This window comes from Podarcis raffonei, chromosome 1 (genome assembly GCF_027172205.1).
Source record: "Podarcis raffonei isolate rPodRaf1 chromosome 1, rPodRaf1.pri, whole genome shotgun sequence".
NCBI classification, from domain to species: Eukaryota; Metazoa; Chordata; class Lepidosauria; order Squamata; family Lacertidae; genus Podarcis; species Podarcis raffonei.
The window spans coordinates 3592234-3617305 of NC_070602.1; the positions used below are offsets into that span (position 1 = coordinate 3592234).

At 47.6% G+C, this 25072-nt stretch overlaps 1 protein-coding gene across 4 annotated transcripts in view; it reads left to right on the top strand.

Annotated features, from left to right (window-relative positions):
• The window catches only part of ATL1 (atlastin GTPase 1), a 52868-nt gene that overhangs the window by 5686 nt on the left and 22110 nt on the right, over nucleotides 1-25072 (top strand). For 2 of the 4 annotated variants that reach the window (XM_053387503.1, XM_053387586.1), the window contains exons 3-5: nucleotides 17050-17297; nucleotides 21647-21781; nucleotides 24631-24735. In XM_053387503.1, coding sequence (XP_053243478.1) covers nucleotides 17050-17297; nucleotides 21647-21781; nucleotides 24631-24735 — 488 coding nt within the window. Of the gene's footprint in view, nucleotides 1-8768; nucleotides 8928-17049; nucleotides 17298-21646; nucleotides 21782-24630; nucleotides 24736-25072 lie in introns of those variants that run through there. The other 2 variants (XM_053387673.1, XM_053387756.1) reach the window with 2 other exon arrangements.

Consider the following 25072-nt stretch of genomic DNA (forward strand, 5'->3'; position numbering starts at 1 on the left):
GTAATTCGCTCTACGCGGGGCTGCCCTTGAAGCTGTCCCAGAAACTCCAGCGGGTGCAGAATGCTGCAGCGAGGCTCCTCACAGGGTCTCTGCCATGGGATCATATTCACCCAGTGCTTTTCCAGCTGCACTGGCTCCCGGTGGAGGAAAGGGTCAGATTTAAGGTGCTGGTTTTGACCTTTAAAGCCCTTCACGGCCTTGGACCCTCGTACCTACGGGACCGCCTCTCCTGGTATGCCCCACGGAGGACCTTAAGGTCCATAAATAGCAACACCCTAGAGGTCCTGGACCCTAAAGAAGTCAGATTAGCCTCAACCAGAGCCAGGGCCTTTTCAACATTGGCTCCAGCCTGGTGGAACGCTCTGCCTCATGGGACCAGGGCCCTGCAGGATCTGATTCCTTTCCGCAGGGCCTGTAAGACAGAGTTGTTCCGCCTTTGGCTTGGAGTCAATTTGATTCCCTCCCCCTCTTCTTCCTTTCTCCTCCTGCGATGAGGCTGCATTTTAATTGTTTTAATGTTGTATTTTAATCTTGTTTTTAAGTTGTATTCATTCAACTCATTTTTATTATTGGTTGTTAGCTGCCCTGAGCCCGGCCTTGGCTGGGGAGGGCAGGGTATAAATAAAATTTATTATTATCATTATTATTATTATTATTGATACTGCCTTTTGCTTGCCTGGGTGGAGGAGGATACAAAGGGTGTGTGTGAATGTGTATGCAAACTAGTCTCCTGTACAAAGATAACATTTACATTTGTTGTGCCACCCGTTTTCCGTTCCGCCCACTAACAGCATGTGGCCCCAAGGAGATTGCCCAGAAAGCAATGCAGCCCTTGGGCAGAAAAAAGGTTCCCCCATCCTGCTGCAAGTCTCTCATGTACAAATGATTTTGAACCATTGCTACATAGCAGGGATGGGCAATCATTCCTCTCTGAGACGTCATTCCACAGGCCAATTCGCACAAACACTCTTTGCCCATCAGGTGGCCTTTGGAAGTCACTTTCTTGGGGTGAGCAGCATAAAATTTGTTCTTGCACATGGGTTCAGTAAAACAGGCTTCTTCTTCTGTCACAGCCTGCCCAGAAAACCACAAACAATCACACACATATTGCTTGTGCTGCTGCATTGTATCTCTAACATGCAAAGACCAGAGTGGACCAGATTCCCATGCCTCTGTTCCTTTACTTCTGAGAAAGCAAAGCACAAGATTGTTGTTGTTTTTTTTAAAGATATTTATTAGAATTTTACAAAATGAAAAAAGAAAAAAGAAAAATACAAAATAAAAATAGTTAAAAAAAACAATTCCATCTTTCCATCACTTATCTTTCATTTGCTTGTTTCCCGGACCTCCTCACACCTCCCTTTTTGTATTCCCGTTCAAATTGTTAGTTCAGCAAATCCTTCCCCTCTTTGTTTATCCTAATCTTTAATCTTAAAATATTGTAACATTAAATTTTTGTCTGTTAATAGTCCATTTTTTCATACTCCTTATAGCGTTATAGCTAAAAACCACATAACTTTTCATCCAACATCATTCTAACATTCATTAATTTTACAATATTTCTGTAGGTAGTCTTTAAATTTCTTCCAATCTTCTTCCACCGACTCTTCTCCCTGGTCCCGGATTCTGCCGGTCATTTCTGCCAGTTCCATATAGTCCATGACCTTCATCTGCCATTCTTCCAGGGTGGGTAAATCTTGTGTCTTCCAATACTTTGCAATAAGTATTATTGCTGCTGTCATGGCGTACATAAAGAAAGTTCTATCCTTCTTTGGCACCAATTGGCCGACGATGCCCAGGAGAAAGGCCTCTGGTTTCTTCAAGAAGGTATATTTAAATACCTTTTTCATTTCATTATATATCATCTCCCAGAAAGCCTTAATCCTTGGGCACATCCACCAAAGGTGAAAGAATGTACCTTCAGTTTCTTTACATTTCCAACACTTATTATCGGGCAAGTGATAGATTTTCGCAAGCTTGACTGGAGTCATGTACCACCTGTATATCATTTTCATAATATTCTCTCTTAAGGCATTACATGCCGTAAACTTAATACCTGTGGTCCATAACTGTTCCCAGTCAGCCATCATAATGTTATGTCCAACATCTTGAGCCCACTTAATCATAGCAGATTTCACCGTTTCATCCTGCGTATTCCATTTCAACAGCAAGTTATACATCCTTGACAAAGTCTTAGTTTTGGGATCTAACAGTTCTGTTTCCAGTTTTGATTTTTCCACCTGGAATCCAATTTTTTTTATCCAAATTGTATGCCTCCATTATTTGATAATAATGAAGCCAATCTCGCACTTTGTTTTTTAGTTTTTCATAACTCTGCAATTTCAGTTTGTCTCCCATTTGTTCCAAAATTTCCCAATATTTCGGCCTGAACCAGGCAATCCAAAAGATAAGTTTACTATATTAGCATTCCTCTTTCCAGTGCTCTTGGCTCTTCTCCAGATTCCGCTTCTTTCTGTAAATCTTCTCCGTGATCTTTCAAGAATCTATCTTTGTCGTCAGGTGATCTTATTTTTATCTTCCTTCCTTTGTATTTAAAAGACAGGCCTTGAGGGAATTCCCACCTAAAAATGATTCTGTTGCTTCTCAGCAAAGCGACCAGGTCTCCGTAGTTAAACCTAAGATCCAAAAGATGTTTCGGGATGTCCTTAAATATCTCCACACTTGACTGGTAAATTTCCAAGGTCTTTCGGAAGTGAAGATTCAAGATTTTGTCTCTCTCCTCTTTTGTTCGAAGAGTAATGAGGCAGTCTCTCACCTTATTCTTCTTTCCTCCTCTTCCAAGCCTAAATGCACTCACTATCTTAAATTCTTCCTTCCCCGAGTCTAATTGCCAGAAGTCTATAAATTCCTTTGTAAGAAAGTCAGCCAAGTTATCTTTCTCAAGTTCAGGTACAGCCCTGATCCTCAAATTCGTTTGTTTCTCCTTCAATTAAATCATAGAAAACATCAACCTGTAGTCGTCAAGTTCCCTGTGTATCGGTGGTATCTTCTCTTCAGTGGCAGTTGCTATTTCCTTTGCTTCTTCAGCTGTCTTTCGAGTCTGGGTGGATTCCTGAAGCAGTTAATTCCTTTTAACTTCGCTTGTACAGGTGCGACCCCTGATGATCCAGGTATTCCAGAAGAGCCAGATGCTGATGCTCTTCTCTGTAGCCCAATATCTGTGCGAACATATTTACCAGACCTCGTTGTTTTCTCTTGAGGCAACTCTGACTTTTCTTTTCCATCTGCCATAACACTCTAGATAAGTCCAAGGTCAGTCCCACGGCTAGGATTTGTTATGAAGTGGAAAATTCCCCTGGCCCAGTTATTTTTGTAGCAATATCCAACTTCCTCTAGGGGGACACAGTAACAGTCAATCTTGTAGCTTTAAAAATAACCTTTTTAAGTCCCCCAGTTCATCAAAAACACACACGAGTGTTTCAATTCCAGTTACTTTAAAGTTACTTTAAAACCAGGAGAAGTCAGCCAGAAACACTGTATCTCTTTTGCAAAGTTAGTTGTCAAAAGCGCTCTGTTTAGCAATAGTGCCTTTCACAGTACTGCATTCTCATTGTCTAAAGGCAGTCCATTCCCAGGGTCTAAGCGGTGGATTTTAGCTTCTTTTCCTCTCTTTTTTACAGGAAAATACAGTTCAAGCCTTTTCCCCTCCTCTCCTGCATTCCGGAGGGGGAATCTTCTATTTGACATTAGGATTTGAGCCCTTTTAAAGACGTATTTCAAAGTTTTAGCTCACAGTCTCTTTGCTTTGATCTATATACAAGAAATGGGAGGCGGACTTCCTGTTTATACCTCCCCGTTTCGGTGCCGAATTAGCTCTTTCCCTTCGTTTAAATCCAATTTTTTCCTACTCACGGGTAGTTGCTTTTTGTAGCCAAATTATCCCAGGAAAAAGTCAGCACTCTCCGATAACGGCTGTGCGGCTTCGCTCCGCGGAAGAAGCAGTCCACTCTCAGCACCGCGCCGCTCACCCCACTTTGCTCCGGAGCCCAGAAAAAGGGTTCCTTTGCAGATTGGGGGGGCGCTGAAGGTGCCCGCTGAGTCCCACCCTCACAGGCTTCACCCGCCTGTGATTTTTAGAGGGGTCCCCGCTTCACCACAGCGGTCAGACCCGATCCCGCGGAGCTGGTCCCTCAAAGACAGAGGGAATCCGCCATTATCGATGGCGCTAACCCGGAAGTCTCGCAAAGCGCAAGATTGTGCCAATGAGGCAGACAGAGGGTGGAATACTGCACTCTTCCAGTCATTCTGTCTGCTTCGAGCATCCAGACGGATTGACCTCCCCTCTTTTCCACCCCATGCCCTCCCAACCCCTCAAGAGCCACTTTGGGGGTACCTGGTGGAGGGAGGGGAGGGGAAAAGCCCTATTGCAAAAGCAAGCAGGGTTTGTTAGGAAGGGAATCCCACCCATTTTAATGAAGCACCCTAATCTTTTGCATAAATCTTAAAATGCTTTCTTTGATTGTTTCGATGCTGGTCTTACTCTGAGTAGGTCCAGTGAAGTTAATAGACACAACTGCACCCAGTGTGGGATTCCCCCAGGCCATCCAGAGCAGTTTTAGGATGGGTGGGGTGGAGTGAGAGAATGTCCCTTTGTGTGAGCGGACTTTGATTGTTTCCTGCAGCAACTGGACTGAACCCCAACTCCTGTAAATTCAGTTGCACCAGCATTTTTGATAGCAAAGGCTCCACTGAGATATGTGGACAGGATCAGTGAATGAAGGGAGTTAGGGTACAGCAGGGCTGACCAATGTGGTGTTCTGCAGATCTTGTTAGACTACAACTCCCATCAGCCTCAGCCAGCATGGCCAACAGACAGGGGAGATGGGAGCTGCAGTTCAACATCTGGAGGGCAACTCATTGGCTATTCTGGGAATACAGTCGCTTTGTTTACCCCTCAACCTGCCTCCAGCACATCCGCCCCCTGCCCATGGCGTAACCCCCCTTTTTGGCTTTCTATACCAGTGTAACGCCTGCCAGTAAGGCAGGGACGTGGATGGTGCTGTGGGTTAAACCACAGAGTCTAGGACTTGCCAATCAGAAGGTTGGCGGCTTGATTCCGCGCGATGGGGTGAGCTCCCATTGTTCAGTCCCTGCCAACCTAGCAGTTCAAAAGCACGTCAAAGTGCAAGTAGATAAATAGGTACCGCTCCGGCACGGCGTTTCCGTGCGCTGCTCTGGTTTGCCAGAAGCGGCTTAGTCATGCTGGCCACATGACCTGGAAGCTGTACACCGGCTCCCTCGGCCAATAAAGCGAGATGAGCGCCGCAACCCCAGAGTCGGCCACGACTGGACCTAATGGTCAGGGGTCCCTTTACCCTTTACCTTTTTAATGCCTGCCAGTAAGCCCTTCCATCTGCCATGTTAAGTAGATATGCTGGGGAAGTAATTTACATGGGATCAGGCTTCTGAATACCACTTGCTGGGGACCACAGGTGAGGAGAGTGGCTCTCATGCTCGGGTCCCATTTGTGAGCCTCCCGCAGGTATCTGGTTGAGAATCCTCGGGAAAAATAATCTCTCAAAGGACCTGTCGATGGCGTTTTACCACTGTACTGTTGAGAGTGTATTAACTTAGGGTCTGTGTGTGTGTGGTTTGGGAGCTGCACGGTCAGGGAAAAAACAATGCTGTCCAGGGTTGTAAAGACTGCGGAGAGAATAATTGGGTGCACTCTTCCCACCTTGGATCAAATCTATGCTTCCAGGTGTCATAAGAAAGCTGCACAGATAGTGCAGGATAGTGCGCACCCCGGAAATGATCTCTTTCAGCTTCTGCCTCTATCCAAATGCGATTTTGGTTTTAAACGCAGTGTAAGGTAGTCTCTTCAGGACACGGGTGGCGCTGTGGGTTAAACCACAGAGCCTAGGACTTGCCGATCAGAAGGTCGGTGGTTCGAATCCCCGCGACGCGGTGAGCTCCCGTTGCTCGGTCCCAGCTCCTGCCAACCTAGAAGTTTGAAAGCACGTCAAAGTGCAAGTACATAAATAGGTACCGCTCCGGTGGGAAGGTAAACAGCGTTTCCGTGCACTGCTCTGGCTCACCAGAAGCGGCTTAGTTATGCTGGCCACATGACCCGGAAGCGGTACGCTGGTTCCCTCGGCCAGTAAAGCGAGATGAGCACCTCAACCCGAGAGTCGCAGGCTTGCTGGTTTTTGAAGGCCTGATGTAGATTTTTTCGATTTTGTTGTTCTCTATGGGACAATGACAATAAAGATGATCGTATTGTATCGCTGGCCACTGTGAGAACAGGATGCTGGACTAGGTAGGACCTTGACCAGATCTTCTTATGCTAGTAAGACCAGCAATCTAGACCTGCTTCTTTGTCTGGCGTGTTGAAGGGGTTTGGTATCCTTCCACTGAGCCCTGCTCACGTGCTAGATCCTGAGCTGCTATCATGGCTGCAACAGGCCGGATCCAGGCCTATGAAGAACATAACAAGAGTGTGCTGGATCAGGCCAATGACCCGTCCAGTCCAGCATCCTGTTCTCACAGCGGCCAACCGGATGCCTGCTGGAAACCCTTGAACACAGAACAATAATATTCTCCCCTCTTGCAGTTCACAGGTGATATTTAGAACCATTGCTGTCTCCAACTGTGAAAGCAGAGCAGAGCCATTCTGGCATTGCCATCTTCACTTTGCTAGCCTGGGAACAGTGTGATCCTGTGCAGGTCTACTCAGAAGTAAGCCAAAGGGACTGACTCCAAGAGAAGCGTTCGTAGGGTTGCCATCATCTGCACATCTACCTGGAAGTCCTGTTGAATTCAGTGCGGTGGGTAGATACCGTAATTTTCCATGTATAAGACTAGGTTTTGTCTGCGGCAAGGGGTGGTGTTGATTGGGTGTTGCTGCAGCAATTGGGCGGGCAATAGGCTGCTTCTGCCAGCGAGGAGACAGACAGACATTAGGAGTCTGTTGCAACATGTTAGTGTTAGCGTCTGCCAGGTGGGTGAGTGATTTGCTGCAACCCCCTCCTAAAATAAGCTCAACAACTCTGGGCAATATCCCCTCCATTTTCTTAATTTTTAAAGGTAAAGGGACCCCTGACCATTAGGTCCAGTCGTGGCCGACTCTGGGGTTGCGGCGCTCATCTCGCTTTACTGGCCGAGGGAGCCGGCGTACAGCTTCCGGATCATGTGGCCAGCATGGCTAAGCCACTTCTGGCGAACCAGAGCAGCGCACGGAAACGCCGTTTACCTTCCCGCCGGAGTGGTACCTATTTATCTACTTGCACTTTGATGTGCTTTCGAACTGCTAGGTTGGCATGGGCAGGGACCGAGCAACGGTAGCTCACCCCGTTGCGTCGAACCGCTGACCTTCTGATCAGCAAGTCCTAAGCTCTGTGGTTTAACCCACAGTGCCACCCGCGCCCCTTCTTAATTTTTAGTCATCCAAAATAGGGGCCGTCTTATTCATGAGGGCGTATTATACACGGAAAAATATGGTATATCTCAATTAATTGCACCCAGAAGCTCCAGGTTCAATCCCTGGCCTCTCCAGGTAAAATTGGGTGAGAATCCAGGTTGAGACCCTGGAGAGCCACTGCCAGGCATTGTAGACAACACTGAACTATTTTCTTTATTTATTGCATTCATAATAAATAAATAAAGGAGCTCAAAGTGGCGTGCCTGGTTCACCCCTTCCTCATTTGTTTCCCACAACAACCCTGTGAGGTAGGTTAGGCTGAGAGATAGTGGCTGGCCCAAAGTTACCCAGTTAACTAGACAGACAGAACTTCCTCCTGGATCAGGCCAAAAAGGCCCACCTGGTCCAGCACCCTTGACCATAGGATCCATACTGTACTACAGAAATTGAAATATATTTTGCTATCTGTGAAACTTGTCTGCCTGCCTTCTCTGTAGCCTAGATGTACTCCATCCAGACAAGGAACTGGTTGTAAGTGTGGCATTCACCAGTTTGTGTTTTATTGCGTACTTTATTTTGTATTCTCATTTTGTCTTTTTTTTCTGCTGTGAACCGCCTTGGATCTCCGGATGAAGGGCGGTATACAACATAAATGCATGCATGCCTTGGTCCTGAAGGTTTGGGTCACCTAACGAGTTCCCGGCCTTAAGAGACGGCGGCGTCCTCTGCTTTTCCGGTACCCAAAACTGGCCTCGGCATCCTCCGCAGCTCCTGTTGCGCTTTAACACACCTGCAGAGATGCGGAGATGGCTGTCGTCCGGGCAACGCCTGTTACAGAGGACCCCACTCCCAGAAACACGCGTGTGCCGTTCACACGTGCGCGCGCGTCCTTTCCTGTTGACCCCAGCCTCCCTCTCCAGCAGGGCAGCGCACCGCAGATTGTAAGCTGCCCGGGGCAGGGGCTTGTCCCAACCAAAAGCCAAGCCGAGCTGCATCCGGCTCTTGGGACAACCCAAAGCGCCTCTCGTGGTACCCGAAGGGGCGTCCCTGGAAGGGGTCCCGCGCGCCCTGCGATGCTGCTGCTGCTGCTGCTTGGGCGCATTTGCAGTGCGGGCTGCGCGCCGGGAGCGGCGCCTCCGCCGCGCGCGTGGCCGCGGCCGCCTCCGCCGCCGCCTGCAGGTGCTCCCGCGCTGCGGCCTCCCCGCGATCTCCGACGCGCGCGCGCGCCCGAAGCAGGCGGAGGCTGACGCCGGCGGAGGGGGCGCCCCGTCCCCGCCCAGCCGCGGTTGCGCCCCAGCCGGATTGCGCCGCCACTCCCTGCGCCCTCCCGCCGGAGATGCGCAGCTGAGCGCCGCTTGCTTCCCTCCGCCAGGCAGCAGCAGCAGCAGCAGCCGGCGCAGCGCTCGTCCTCGTCCTCGCCTCGCCGCCGCAGCATCCCCAGGCCCGGCCCAGGCTCCCCACCGCCTTCCTGCGACGCGGCAGCCGCAGCCGCCGCCACCGGGCGCGGCGATCATGGCCAAGCACCGCAAGGAGCGGAACAGCTGGGGTAGGTCTGGCCCGGCCGCGCTTCCTGCGGCCTTCCCCGGCTCTCCCCGGCGATCCTGGAGCGGGGCGCGCGGTAGGAAGGCCAGGAGGAGCCGCTAGTCCCTGCGCCCATCCCCAATGTTGCTCCCCAAGGCTCCACCCCGGGGGCGCATCGCGCAGGGCGCAGGGAGGATGGATGGATGCAGCCCCGCCGGCCGGCAGATTGTGGGGCTGGGAGTGGGGGGGGCGAGGAGGGGATGAACAATGGGGCCAAAGAGATGCAAGGGATGGGGAGCGGGGAGCCATTGTTTCTCCACCTCCTCCTTGTCAGAAGTAAACAAACCCAGAATTGGAAGACGGTGGTCGAGACACGGTGGCCTTGCAAAAAAAAAAAAAAAAAAAAGGTGTCTGGCTGTTAGATGCATTTTAGTAGCCCCTTAGCACTCCTTGGTGGCCAAAGGTAGTGTTTCTCCCCCCCCCACCTGTTTAAAATAATGTGTGATGGTTGCTTTTGCAGGAGTGGGGGCATCCCGATGCTTTTTAAATCATGAATTTTAGGCGTGATCTTCCTGCACAAGGAGGCACCAGATTTTAAGCCCCCTTCCCCAGACTTGGGAGTTTTGTGCAGGGAGTCTGCGTGTTGTGATAATGTGTGAACTGATGGGCCTCTCCTAAGCCAAAAAGGTGTGGTGCTGAGTGTGTTTGCTAGGAGGTTGAATCAGCAGGAAAGGGGGTGAATTTTAATGCACGTGTTTATTTGCTGCATTTTGTGGGCTGCCTTCCCATCCAGCTAACGGAATAAGGTAGCTTTGTGTAGAAATTCTGGGCATCGCGTAATCCTTGTGAAACTAGCGGATGACACAGAACTGGGAGGAGCACCTGGCACCACAGGAGTCTGGGATGAAGCTCAAAACAGACCTTGATAGAACGAAGTAGAAAACAGAGGTCCAACAGAGACAATTCAAAGTTTGGGGAGGAAGCAACAAACATGAGGAAGGATGCCTGATGTGTTCATGTGAAGGGTGTCTTGGAGGTTGCACTTGATTACAAGTCAAACATGAGTCAGCTAACACAGTTTTAAGGCTGCATTAAGGGACGCTTTGTTTCTGAGTCACGAGGGCCAAGAGTTTGACTTAATTCTGCACTAGTCGGACCATTTCTGGAGTGCTGTTTCCTCTTCTGGGTGCTGTAAGGAGGATATTGATCGGGGTGGGGAAGCTGTGGCCCACCTGATGTTCTTGGACTCCAACTCCCAGCAGCCCCACCTGGCATGGCCAACGGTCAAGGATGATGGAAGTGGGAGTCCGGCTGCATCTAGAGGCTACCACTTTCCCCAGCCGTGATTCAGAGCTTTAAAGGTAAAGTCCAGGACTGAGACGACTGAGCCCAGGAATGAATTGGGAGTCAGTGCAGCTGGAACAAAAAAAGAGGTCTCTTGTTCTAGGGAACTCAGTGCCATCTTCTAGCCCTGCCTTGGCCACCCAGTCATTTAAAACAACAACAACAACATCAACAACAACAACACCCTTATCCCATGCACACTTATGACACATACCTGTTGTAGGTAAGATTACAAACCATATCAATAGTGGTGACCACTGAACTTGTTGTAAATGTCCCATTAATTAATCCTGATTAAAATGGTGATGGTGGGCTGTGCATGGGGGGCGGGGGCGTTATGTGGAGTAGATCCGGTGTGTGGGATTGTGGGTTTGGAACTGGGAATGTGGTGGGGGTTGCCTTAAAAGAGGGGCGCACACCCAGTTATTGGAACGCTTTATGGGGGATTCCCCTCCCTTTTCACCCAATAGCTTTCCAGATTCATTATCTGGTTGTGCTTGCAGAACAAAGTGCGAAGTGGGGAAGGTGAGTTGAGTTTAAGCGACTCATCGTGACTGTGCAGTGTTGCAATTGGAAGAGGAGGAGCCGTCCAGGTGAGAGGAGGGGAAGCAGAATGGAGAAGGGGAAAGGCCATTGTGGTGTTTTCAAGTTGGAACAGTCCCTCTCTCTCTCTTCCGCCCCTCATCAGGATTTACCAGCTAGGGAACAATATCAGACAGCAAATCCCCAGGCCTAATGGGATGGGGTGGGTTGCTGAAGAAAATTCTAAAGTGTTGCATATGGTTCACCAGTCTAGTTCACTGCATCCAGAATTGGCAAACACCCTTATTAATTTTAAAAATATATATTTTTTCCAAAAAAAAAATCTATTTGCAATTTATAAAAATGCATATGAAACCATTACTCATTTCTGTACATTTCCATGAACAGGCACTGGGAAAATAGCTAAGGTATTATATATTTTTAAATGCAGCTGCCGTCTTAGACCAGGGTGGTTCACATTAACTGTGTCCAAAGCAGCCAAATGAACTTTTCTTTTTTTAAAAAAATGGTACATACAGCCTATGGTTAGGTCAAATGGGGCACTGCCCCATCAATCTCAGTCTGGCTTGCCTGCCTGCCTTTTCATGGGGTAGTTCTGGCAGTCACTGCCTGCCTATTGTGGGTCTCCCTGCCCTTGTCCTACAACCTTATGGCCTGGATCATGTGAAAGGCTGGCCAGATCAGTTAGTCTTCCCTGTTCCAGCCTCCTCCAAAGTGAAAATGGACCCTGGAGCACCCTCAGTATGTTCCACAAAGGCTGCATGTGGCTGGAGACCCAGCTGCTTTCAAATCCGCCTTCCCCCAGGAGAGGTCCTGGAGCACAGTTTGTAGACTCTTGACCCGACTCATCACTATGAGGAACAGCTGAAGGAGTTGGGTATGTTCAGCCTGAAGAAGAATGGACTGAGAGGTGACATGATAGCCACCTGCAAACATCTGAAGGGCTGTCAAAATAGAAGATGGAGCAAGCTTGTTTTCTGCTGCTCCAGAGGGTAGGACCCCAACCAATGGACCGAAATTACAAGAAAGATCTCGACTAAACATTAAGAAGAACTTTCTAACGGCAAGAGTTGTTTAACTGTGGAAAGGACAGCCTCGGAAGTGGGTGGATGTTTTTCAGTAGAGGTTGTCTTATCAGGGATGCTTTAGCTGTGATTCCTTCAGTGCATGGGGTTGAACTGGATGCCCTTTGGGGATCCCTTCCAACTCTACAGCACAATCCAAAGTGTTGGTGCTGACCTTGAAAGCCCTAAACGGCCTCGGTCCAGTCTACCTGAAGGAGCGTCTCCACCCCCATCGTTCAGCCCAGACACTGAGGTCCAGCGCCGAGGGCCTTCTGGTGGTTCCCTCACTGTGAGAAGCAACATTACAGGGAACCAGGCAGAGGGCCTTCTCGGTGGTGGCACCCTCCTTGTGGAACGCCCTCCCATCAGATGTCAAAGAGAACAACAACTACCAGACTTTTAGAAGACATCTGAAGGCAGCCCTGTTCAGGGAAGCTTTTAATGTTTAACACACCACTGTATTTTAATACTCTGTTGGAAGCTGCGCAGAGTGGCTGGGGAAACCTAGCCAGATGGGCGGGGTATAAATAAATTATTATTATTATTATTATTATTATTATTATTATTATTATTATATTCTATGATCTGCAACCTGCAAATAGTAATGTCGGCCTGCTGTTTTTGTAGAGAGTGCTGAGATCAAGTATGTGAAGTGCCTTCAAGGATGGAAAAAATGCGTCGTGTAAGGTGTTATGATTTATTTGTAACCAGCCGTGTTTCTTAATATGGCTGCCGAGTGTCATGTGCATCTTTTTTTAATGTTAGAAAATGATTTCCTCCTAAAAAAAAAAAAAGCCTTTATGCTAGAGTGACTCCTCCATTGCCCATTTCCCCAGCCCTGCCTCACTCACGTTTTTCTACTTTGCAAGCAACTGCAAACCCCAAGAAGCAAATTTTGTCTTTGCAGCAAGTCCTCCGATGCTAATTCCTCCGGAGCAGCTGTGAAGAGTGACAGAGCTCTTCCATACTGCTCTCCCTCCCTCCCTGCCTGCCTTAGCCATGCAGCTGCGATGGAGAGAAGGGTCTGGTTGAGTTGCAGGCTTTTCCTTTAAATACTGCAGGGAAGTAGAACAAACTCTGCTTGAACTCAAAATAGTTCAAGGTGGTTTGTAGGTATCTTGTTGTTGTTGTTTAGACGCTTAGTCGTGTCCGACTCTTCATGACCCCCTGGACCAGAGCACGCCAGGCACTCCTGTCTTCCACTGCCTCACGCAGTTTGGTCAAATTCATGCTGGTAGCTTCGAGAACACTGTCCCACCCTCTCGTCCTCTGTCACCCCCTTCTCCTTGTGCCCTCCATCTTTCCCAACATCAGGGTCTTTTCCAGGGAGTCTTCTCTTCTCATGAGGTGGCCAAAGTATTGGAGCCTCAGCTTCAGGATCTGTCCTTCCAGTGAGCACTCTGGGCTGATTTCCTTCAGAATGGAGAGGTTTGATCTTCTTGCAGTCCATGGGACTCTCAAGAGTCTCCTCCAGCACCAGAATTCAAAAGCATCAATTATTCCATGATCTGCCTTCTTTATGGTCCAGCTCTCACTTCCATACATCACTACTGGGAAAACCATAGCTTGAACTATACGGACCTTTGTTGGCAAGGTGATGTCTCTGCTTTTTAAGATGCTAAGTTTGTCATTGCTAGGTATCTTAATGTATAATAAAAAAAGGAGGTAAGGCTCGGATGGCCTTAAAAAAGGATTAGATAGATTCGTGGAGCATAAGACTACCCATGGCTACTAGTCCCAGTAGCTGTGTTCTGCCTCCACGGTTAAAGGCAGCGTTGATTCTGAATACCTGTTGCCAAAAACCACGAGAGGGGAAAGTCCTGCTTCCCAGAGGCACCTGGTTTGCCACTGTAAGAAGAGGATGCTGGACTAGATGTGCCATTGGCCTGATCCAGCAAACACTTCTTAAACTCTTCTTGGGCATAAACATAAGGAAGAATGTCAGTGAGAGCTGTTCAACGGTGGAACAGTCTCACGCAGAAATTGGTGAGCTTTTCTTCCTTGGAGAAGAAGAGTTTTGGATTTGATATCCCGCTTTATTTTTATTTTTTCATAATTTTTTATTAGTTTTTTAACATATCATTTTCAACAATAATTAAACATACTTTTACATCTTATACATTTTTTTTGACTTCCATCAATCTCATCTGAAAATTTTCCAATCTAATCTCTTAGTATACATTTCTTACTTTCCCTATTACATTTAAATCTCATAACTAATATCTCTATTCTTTTTCTACTTTGTAATGTTTCATATATTTCTCCTTACAAAACTTCTTGTAGTCCTACTAAGCGTAATTTGTTGATTACAATTGCTCTTCAGATAGTTCATATACTTCTTCCAGTCTTCTGTAAATCTCTGGCCCCGCAGGTTTCAAAGCCTTCCTTTCATTTTATCCACTTCTGCGTAGTCCATTAATTTTGTCTAGCTGTGATTCCTGCATTTAAGGGGGTTGGACTAGATGACCCTCGTGGTCTCTTCCAACTCTACAACTGTATGATGATATGACTTAATGATGGAATTCACTGTCACTGACCACAGACGCTAGCTAAGATCTCACCAAAGCTAATTTCCTTTTGGCAACGGCTGCAGCTAAAATGGAATGTCGATATTCCCAGAAGGCAGCTTAGATTAAACAGTATTTCCTTCCTGCCCGGAAGCTGGCATCAACTGGAAATGTTTTGCCAGCTCCGTTGCCTCTTGGCCTAACCTACCTTGCAAGGTTGTTGTCCCTTCCAACGCTGTGATTCTTTGTGTGCCAGAAAATGGTAGGATATACATGGAATAAATCAAAGATGCCCAACTATTATGGTTGAAGTTTCTGTTCAGCTTGGTGGCGAATTGCACATGTGATAAATACAGGTTTGGTGTGTTGTTGTTGTTGTTTAAATTATTTAAGGAAAACTTCCCCGATGACTTTTTAAACCAAACAGCTTAATGGGCGATATAATTGCAGAGGTGACATTCCCTAAGATGTTGCCAAAGCAAAGGAAGACCAGATTGGCTTGAAAGCACATCTTGGGTTGTGTGATGGACCAAGTCCCTTTATTTCCAGGCAAATAAGAATCAGTTGGGGCCAGAAATAGCTTTCTTGGAAGTCAGTTTCTGTGCTGGCTCATGCTAGGGCGGGGGCTGGTTTCTTGCAGTGCAAAAGCAGCCTTAAAATGCTGCCAAATTCACCGATAATTGACAGTGAGTTTGCAACCAGATTTAATGGCAAGAATGGAGGGGCCCATAGCTCAGTAAAAGAGTGTGTATGTACTTTGCATACAGAATAGCCAGGGCTCAGTCTTTCGTCTCTCCTTAAAAGAAGGTTCAGGTAGCAGCTGGTGCAAAAGACCTTCTTTGTCTGAGATCCAAGAGAGCCACTTCTGGTACAGGAAGACTACCTGGGTTAGGTGGTTCCTAAAGGTAAAGGTAAAGGACCCCTGGACAGTTATGTCCAGTCAAAGACGACTATGGGGTGCGGCGCTCATCTTGCTTTCAGGCCAAGGGAGCCAGTGTTTGTCCGCAGACAGCTTTCCGGGTCATGTGGCCAGCAGGACTAAACTGCTTCGGGTGTAACGGGACACCGTGATGGAAACCAGAGCGCACAGAAATTCCGTTTACCTTCCCGCCACAGTGGTACCTATTTATCTACTCGCACTGGTGTGCTTTCGAACTGCTAGGTTGGCAGGAGCAGGGACTGAGCAATGGGAGCTCACCCTGTCACGGGGATTCGAACCACTGACCTTCTGATCAGCAAGCCCAAGAGGCTCAGTGGTTTAGACCACAGCGCCACCCGAGTCCCTAGGTGGTTTCTATAAGGCAAACTTAGTTGGTATCTAAGGTGCTATTAGACAATTTTTTTAATTTTTAAAAATATTTTGACTGTGTCCGACCAACACGGCTACCTACCTGAATCTAGAACCTTCCCCCAGGTGTTCTGGGCTACAAATCTCAACAAAGGAGAGTCAAGCTAAACATCAGGAATAACTTTCTGACAGTAAGAGTTGTTAGACAGTGGAACAGACTCCCATGAGAGGTGGTGAACGCTCTTTCCCTGCAGGGTTTTAAGTAGAGGCTGGATGGCCATGTGTCAAGGATGTTCTGGTTGAGATTCCTGCATTGTGTCAATAATAATAATAATAATAATAATAATAATAATAATAATAATAATTTATACCCCGCCCATCTGGCTGGGTTTCTGGGCGGCTTCTAACTGAATATTAAAAACAATACAGCATTAGACATTAAAAACTTCCCTAAACAGGGCCGCCTTCAGTTGTCTTTTAAAAGTAAAATAATTGTTTATCGCCTTGACATCTGATGGGAGGGCGTTCCACAGGGCAGGCGCCACTACTGAGAAGGCCCTCTGCCTGGTTCCCTGTAACCTCACTTCACACAGGGAGGGAACCGCCAGAAGGCCCTCGGCACTGGACCTCAGTGTCTGGGTAGAACGATGAGGATGGAGACGCTCCTTCAGATATACCGGACCCAGGCCGTTTAGGGCTTTCAAGGTCAGCACCAACACTTTGAATTGTGCTCGGAAATGTACTGGGAGCCACTGTAGGTCTTTCAAGACCGGTGTTATGTGGTCTCGGCGGCCGCTCCCAGTCACCAGTCTAGCTGCCGCATTCTGGATTAATTGCAGTTTCCGAGTCACCTTCAAAGGTAGCCCCACGTAGAGCGCATTGCAGTAGTCCAAGCGGGAGATAACCAGAGCATGCACCACTCTGGCGAGACAGTCCGCGGGCAGGTAGGGTCTTAGCCTGCGTACCAGGTGGAGCTGGTAAACAGCTGCCCTGGACACAGAATTAACCTGTGCCTCCATGGACAGCTGTGAGTCCAAAATGACTCCCAGGCTGCGCACCTGGTCCTTCAGGGGCACAGTTACCCCATTCAGGACCAGGGAGTCCTCCACACCCGCCCGCCCCCTGTCCCCCAAGAACAGTACTTCTGTCTTGTCAGGATTCAACCTCAATCTGTTAGCCGCCATCCATCCTTCAACCATCCTCCATCTTCCGCCATCCATCCTCCAGTGTATGACAATTGCAGAGGGTTGGACTAGATGATTCTTGAGGGTTCCTCGCAACTGTACGGTTTTATGATTCCTGGCTGTTGGGCATGATGGCTGGGGCTGATGGGAGCTGGAGGGTGGTGGTTGAAGGGTACTGATTCAGCTCTACCCTGGGGGCTGCTCTCTCCCGACACAGGCGGGTTCTCCGAAAAGAATTACGAGTGGAGTTCGGAGGAGGAGGAGTCCGACGGGAAGGCCCGCCCGGTGCAGGTGCTCATTGTGAAGGATGACCACTCCTTTGAGCTGGACGAAGAGGCCCTCAACCGCATCTTGCTTTCGGAAGCCGTCCGAGACCGCGAGGTGGTGGCCGTCTCCGTGGCCGGGGCTTTCCGGAAGGGCAAGTCGTTCCTGATGGACTTCATGCTTAGATACATGTACAACATGGTAGGTGGTCCCTCCATGGCCTCGTTCAGTGTCTTCAGGGCCTCCCCACAAGGGCAGGACCAAATCAGCTTTTGGGATCTGTCCACTGCCCTCGCAATATTATATTATGGGCTGTCCCGTGAATCCGCTGGATGAAATAGCGGAAGAATGTTGCCTCAGGAGAGTGAGGAAAATTCTCAGGGGTGATTCACACCCTGGCCGGCACTATCTTGATCTCCTGCCCTTGGGCAGAAGATATAGAAGCAGGATTAGTCGCACCAACAGGGTAAAGAACAGCTTCTATCTGTGGGCTGTTAGGCTGCTGAATGAAAAGATAACAACAGGGCAACTGGCTTTCGGGTTTGGTGGGTGTGCGTCAGTAAACAAGGGGAATTTAAGAGAGCTGAGTGAGGGGTGCTCGCATAGCTGTCAACTTTCAGATTTGAAAATAAGGGATCAGCAGCCTTACCTGTCCCGGGGACAGTCTACGGGATATCTAACAATGTGGGAAGCAGCGGGAAACGGCACTGGAATAAAGGAATTTCCCGCAAAAAAAGGGAAGCTTGACAGCTATGGGTGCTCGTGTAATCTCACTGTATACAAGTTGTACAAGTGACAATAAAGTATTTCAGTTTCAATAGGCAAGGTTGGGCAGATGTTCTGTTCTTATTTATTCATACGCCTCCTTTCGGCAGAAAAGAAAGCACCCCAAGGCGGCTCACAAACAGTGCAAATGCAAATTTGTGTCAGTCTGGAGGGCCTTTTCTGTGGTGGCTCCCTGCTCGTGGAATGTTCTCCCCAGGGAGGCTTGCCTGGCGCCTACACTCACTACACTCCTTTAGGCACCAGGCGAAAACATTCCTCTTTCACCAGACCGTTGGCCTTTATCTTTAACGTGTTAAAATGAATTCTTGATTTTATTTATGAATGTATCTGGACTCTCGTTTGTTAGGGTGTGGTATGTGTGTAAGCCACTTTGAGTCAGGGTGGCAAGGAAAAGCGTCTAATAAATGAAATGAAATGAAAAATGCAAATAGAAATAAACCAATGCAAAGGTTTGATGGATGCCATGGATGCCTTAGCTGGCATTCCTACATTGCAGGAGGTTGGACTAGATGATCCTTGGGATCCCTTTTACGCTATGATTCTGTGCTGCTATGAAATAAATGTAATAAGTAATAATATTTTGGTGAGGGGTTGGTTTGTTTTCTTAGGCTCTGAATTTTGAATTTCTTTTATACTGTAAACCACCCCACGATCTTTGGATAAAGGGTGGCATTTAAATTTAATAACTACTAAAGTAATCGTAATAACAACAATAAAATAATGCTAAATCTGAACATTTCAGAAGCAATAAAATGCGTTTGTTTTCCTGCCAAAAAGACAGCAGGATTACTATTCCACATTAAAACATTTAAGAGAGAGCAAGAATAAGTACCGAAACCACAACTCTTCCTTTTAAGGGTCCCAGGCAATGGAGGGTGGGGAAGGGGAGGCCGGTGAACTGGCTTGCTCCTGATGGTTCCTGCAGGCTTTCTCCTGCTGGGGTGGTGGTGAAGCATGAGCTGTGTGTGAGGAGTTCAGCCTACACTCGAGTAGGACCCTGGCAGAGACACATGCCCGACTGGCATGTTCTCTCCCTCCTGGTCGTTCATTCGGGAGCTTCAAAAGCTTTCTTCAGCCTGAACATCACAGCGACTTAGGGACCTGCAGAGTTTGCACATCATGCACGTAACAGACCTCAGCAACTCAGCATTTTGGCTAATCTACTTTATTTACATATAAACACACACGGAGCACTGCAACATGGCTCCCTCTCTCTCTAGCATAAGACAGCAAAGAGAAAAGAAGAAAGGACAATAGTCCCACTTCACGGAACACAGTAACACAAACATCCTGTCTCCGTCACTTCCCACTCTGTGGATTCAAAACATACACTGTCATGTGATAGACAACAATCCCATGACTGCAATCATGGAGCAGGAATTCTAACACCATGCCCTTGCCACTTGGGTGTTAAGCAGGGAAGATGCTGTAAGGAGCAATGCCTGGCTCTCTCCTTTGGGCTGGGGGGCGTGGGCTAGGGGCCAGCTCCTTGTCCCAGAACTCACCTAAATGTCTGGCCAGTCCTGATGTCGAGGGGATCTGTCCAGTGTCCAGAATGCAACACAGCGGGCTGTTCTGACAGCTCCAGGGACGCCCCAGACATTTGGCACCCTAAGCAAACACGCTGCCAAGATCTTGAGAGCTATTGATCTGCGTGTAGCCCCAGCTTCCCAGCCATAATAGCAGTGTGTGTTTTCATTGTCATTGATTTATTTCCTTTACCCATCAATATCCACATGGCATCCCGGAACAATTTACGGTGCAATAAAAGCATGCTCAGAACAACAGTGCACTTGAAGCGAGGCTGCTGGAACATTTGCATCTATTTAAGCCATTATAGGTATCTATAAAAACAATTTAAAGCAAAAAGAACAGGAACACACGTCTAAAAGCCATTCAAATGCAACAGAGACGCCAACCAGGATCTTTTCACTGTAAGGTCCCAGGACCCGTTACAGCACTGTAAAGATGCAATATTAAATCCAATTAAAAGAATATGGTGGATCTGGTCTGCTTCCTGCTTTTACCATTGTTTTTAGCCTGGGCAACTTTTCCACTGGAAAAGCCTCCGAAGTAAGCCCTATGGATTGTACTTGGGACAGCACTAATGTGGGGGGACGCGGGTGGCGCTGTGGGTTAAACCACAGAGCCTAGGACCTGCCGATCAGAAGGTTGGCGGTTTGAATCCCCACAACGGGGTGAGCTCCCATTGCTCGGTCCCTGCACCTGCCCCCCAGCAGTTCGAAAGCACATCAAAGTGCAACTAGATAAATAGGTACCGCTCCGGCGGGAAGGTAAACGGCGTTTCCGTGCGCTGCTCTGGTTTGCCAAAAGCGGCTTAGTCATGCTGGCCACATGACCTGGAAGCTGTACGCCGGCTCCCTAGGCCAGTAAAGCAAGATGAGCGCCGCAACTCCAGAGTTGGTCATGACTGGACCTAGTGGGGTCCCTTTACCTTTACCTTTTAAGGGAGGCATTTCTTATTTTTCCTTGAGCAGCGGGACATTCTCCCCAGTGCTCCCTCTAAATCTATTCTGGGGGATCCGCTGCTCCCCAGAGCAGATCTGGGCTTGGATCATGGGAAGGAGAGATCCCATTGCACGAACACTAATCCTTTTCCTAGTGCAAATCTTTCATGAAATAACGCCCCGTATGATGACACACACCCTGCAGTCCCTCTCCCTCACCCCTTCATGCAGGCTTGCATATCTAGTGACACACGCACACCTGGGCCAAAGCAACTCTCCAGCCATGCTTTGTGGCCTGTGCCAGGTTCTTGACAGGTAGCAAAAATGGGAGATTGGTTTAGCCTCCAGGTGGGATACTAATAAGGGACACGGGTGGCGCTGTGGGTTAAACCACAGAGCCTAGGACTTGCCAATCAGAAGGTCGGCGGTTCGAATCCCCGCGACTGGGTGAGCTCCCGTTGCTCAGTCCCTGCTCCTGCAAACCTAGCAGTTTGAAAGCACATCAAAGTGCAAGTAGATAAATAGGTACCGCTCTGGCGGGAAGGTAAACGGCGTTTCCGTGCGCTGCTCTGGTTCGCCAGAAGCGGCTTAGTCATGCTGGCCACATGACCCAGACGCTGTACGCTGGCTCCCTCGGCCAATAAAGTGAGATGAGCGCCGCAACCCCAGAGTCGGTCACGACTGGACCTAATGGTCAGCGGTCCCTTTACCTTTGTTGTTGTTGTTTAGTCGTTTAGTCATGTCCACCTCTTCGTGACCCCCTGGACCGGAGCACGTCAGGCCCCCCCTGTCTTCCACTGTCTCCCGCAGTTTGGTCAAACTCATGTTCATAGCTTCGAGAACACTGTCCCACCATCTCATCCTCCGTCGTCCCCTTCTCCTTGTGCCCTCCATCTTTCCCAGCATCAGGGTCTTTTCCAGGGAGTCTTCTCTTCTCATGAGGTGGCCAACGTACTGGAGCCTCAGCTTCACAATCTGTCCTTTCAGTGAGCACTCAGGGCTGATTTCCTTCAGAATGGAGAGGTTTGATCTTCTTGCAGTCCATGGGACTCTCAAGAGTCTCCTCCAGCACCAGAATTCAAAAGCATCAATTATTTGGCGATCAGCCTTCTTTATGGTCCAGCTCTCACTTCCATACATCACTACTGGGAAAACCATAGCTTTAACTATACGAACCTTTGTTGGCAAGGTGATGTCTCTTTACCTTTACTAGGATACTAATCTCTGCCTGATTTGGCCCGCCAGTTACGGGAACCAACAGAATCAACTACCGCTTGCCATCTCTCCACCTTGCAGGAGTTGGCCGACTGGGTTGGCGACTACAATGAGCCTCTGACAGGCTTTTCCTGGAGAGGCGGGTCGGAGCGGGAGACGACAGGCATCCAGATCTGGAGCGAAGTCTTCCTCGTGGACAAGCCTGACGGGAACAAGGTAGGCAGCTCCTTGGTGCTACTCTGTCCCATGAGACCAGGACCCTGCAGGATTTAACCTCCTTCCGCAGGGCCTGTAAGACAGAGCTATTCCGCCCAGCTTTCAATTTGAACTTAGCCTGATCTTTTATTCCCCTTCCTTCCCTCCCCTTTTTATGAAGATTCCCCGCTCTGGGATCCCACAGCTAATTCCCCCCTGGTTTCCTCACTGGCCCAAGTAGGACTAATTTAGCCAGCTAGCCCCGGTGATCATCTAATGTTTATTGGATGGATTTCCCCCCTAAATTGATTTTTGAATTCTGAATTTATTGTTATTCACGTTTTATGCTGTATTTTATGCTGTTTTTTGTTGCATCAATGAAGTGTTTTAAATTTGTTGTTAGCTGCCCTGAGCCTGGTTTTCTGAACTGGGAAGGGCGGGGTATAAATAAAAATTTATTATTTATTATTATTATTATTCACAGCTATCGTCGTGCAGTCGTTTCGGCTGATCTGGTTGGTCTACCTCAGTGGTTCCTAAAGTGGGTGGTACCACCTCTTGTGGAGGAATAAAATTGCAAATTGTGGGGGAATTAAAATATATCTATCCCTGTGGACCCACATGTGTGAGTGAACAACAAACGAATTGGCTGGGTGCCTTGATTCAAAATGCAGGGCTAGCATACAGAGATCCCCCCCCGTAGCAGAGTCTTAAACTAATAAAAGTTAAGCAGTAGTAAAGCATTGGGAACATAGATTCTTAAATCTTTTTATCCTGTCAGCTGAACACAGCAGCTGACTCTTTCTACCCCTCTTGCAATGTGCAGAGTACACACTGTTAAGTAAGTTTAAAATGCTTTACTTACTGATTCAAGGTCTGTCATGCATTGTTCCTTGCAGCAGCAAGGAAAGCACAGGCAAAATACTTTTGGGCAGAAAATACAGAATATAGTTTCAAACATGTGCTATAAGCTTGGGAGCAAGCTTACAAACGCTCTTCTTCATTACATGCTGCAGAGGGGGGGGGCGGGAAATAGAAAGAAACTTTGCTTCCTCTCCAGAGGAGAGGGGGCATGACCTAACTGAGTCTATCTAGCAATACAACTCTGTGGTCCTTAACCCCTTCATGCACTAACTAGCAGTCGTGCATAGTTATGTTTGACTGTACTCTCCCATGCAAATGACTCAGACTTTGGAAAGCTGGTATCACTGGACCAAGTTCATCCATTTTGTTTAATCAATTAAACCACATAGTTTAGGATTTTGAAGAAATGTGCAATTAATTGTTATTGGTTTGGATTTTATTGTGTTATTATCTTCCTTAGTGGGTAATGCAAACTGATATTCTGCATAATGCTTTATTATTATTATTATTATTATTATTATTATTATTATTATTACTACTACTACTACTATTATTTTTAAAAATAGATTACAAGCATAAATTATAAAACAAAGCAGAACAAACAAGACAAAGCAAAACAAAGATAAAAACAAAACAAAAAAGAAAACAAAAGAAAACAAAAGAAAAATCACACCTACAAAGAAAACCATATTGTCATACTAATCGTTACGTACATATACACATATTGACTTCCTTCCTTTGTTCTGAGACCTCATGGTTTTTAATCTTTCCATATTGTTGTGTCTAGTGTAGATTACCTCTATCTTTATACCTCTTGCACCATTTTTCAATTTCTTTAACCCTTACTCCAGAACAATGTTTTTTCATATATTATTTAACACGATCCCATTCTTTTACTAATTTTTGGTCCAATTGTCCCCTTAAGAATGCTGCGAATCTTGCCAGATATATATATTCACAAAATTTGATTTGCCATTCTTTTATTGATGGGATTTTTCCCCCTGTCCAATTTTTCAATGAGCACCCTGGCAGCTGTTGTCGCATAGAGGAAAACTTTCCTTTGATTGCCAGGAATATCGTTTGTGATTATACCTAAAAGGAATGCCTCTGGTTTTTTACTAAAAGATATTTTGAACATCTTTTTTATTTCTTCATATGTTTCATTCCAAAATTGTTGAATAGGTCGGCAGTGTATAATGCTTTTTATAGGGTAGGGTGGCGGGGGGCAGTGGGGATGAGATCATGGAAACAAGGAGGCAGTGGCCTGGAAAAGTTTGGGAACCGCTGCTCTAAATAAATAAAGGACAATCTTGGAAACCCTTTTCCCAAACGTACTGGGACCCTACCTGCCCGCGGACTGTCTGACCAGAGTGGTGCATGCTCTGGTTATCTCCCGCTTGGACTACTGCAATGCGCTCTACGTGGGGCTACCTTTGAAGGTGACCTGTAAACTGCAATTAATCCAGAATGTGGCTGCTAGACTGGTGACTGGGGGCGGCCGCCAAGACCAATAACACCTGTCTTGAAAGACCTACAGTGGCTCCCAGTACGTTTCCGAGCACAATTCAAAGTGTTGGTGTTGACCTTTAAAGCCCTAAAAGGCCTCAAAGGCCCAGTAGACCTGAAGGAGCATCTCCACCCCCATCGTTCAGCCCAGACACTGAGGTCCATCTCCAAGGGCCTTCTGGCAGTTCACTCATTGCGAGAAGCAAAGCTACAGGGAACCAGGCAGAGGGCCTTCTCGGTAGTGGCGCCCGCCCTGTGGAACGCCCTCCCATCAGATGTCAAAGCGATAAACAACTACCTGACATTCAGAAGACATCTGAAGGCAGCCCTGTTCAGGGAAGTTTTTAATATATGACATATTAGTGTATTTTTGGTCTCTGTGGAAGCCGCCCAGAGTGGCTGGGGAAACCAGTACAAATAATAAATTATTATTATTATTATTATTATTATTATTATTATTATTATTACTATTATTCTTATTATTATTCCGTCTCCTGCAGGTGGCTGTGCTGCTGATGGACACTCAGGGGACCTTTGACAGCCAGTCAACCCTGCGAGATTCAGCCACCGTCTTTGCTCTTAGTACCATGATCAGCTCCATCCAGGTAACTGCGATGTTGGGAATGGCGGGGGGGGGGCTGTGAGTGAAGACCATAGCTGTCAACCAGCTGACCTTAGTAAGCAGGATGCAATCAGCCGCCAGCCTCCCTAAGCCCCAGTAAGGGACGCAAGGGGGTCGTGATTTCTGCCCCGTCCTGCGTTTCTTGCAACCAGAGCTGTTTCTGCTCGGCTGCAGTTTGGTTTCTGCTAAAACCTGCCTGTTTGGTCTCCCAATCCACTGTGGCTGGAATGAACGCCATTCGTTATGCAATCACATAATTAACTCCAGCGCATTTCAGCGGAAGGGAATCCGTGCCCAAAAGAATGCAGAAAATAACGTAA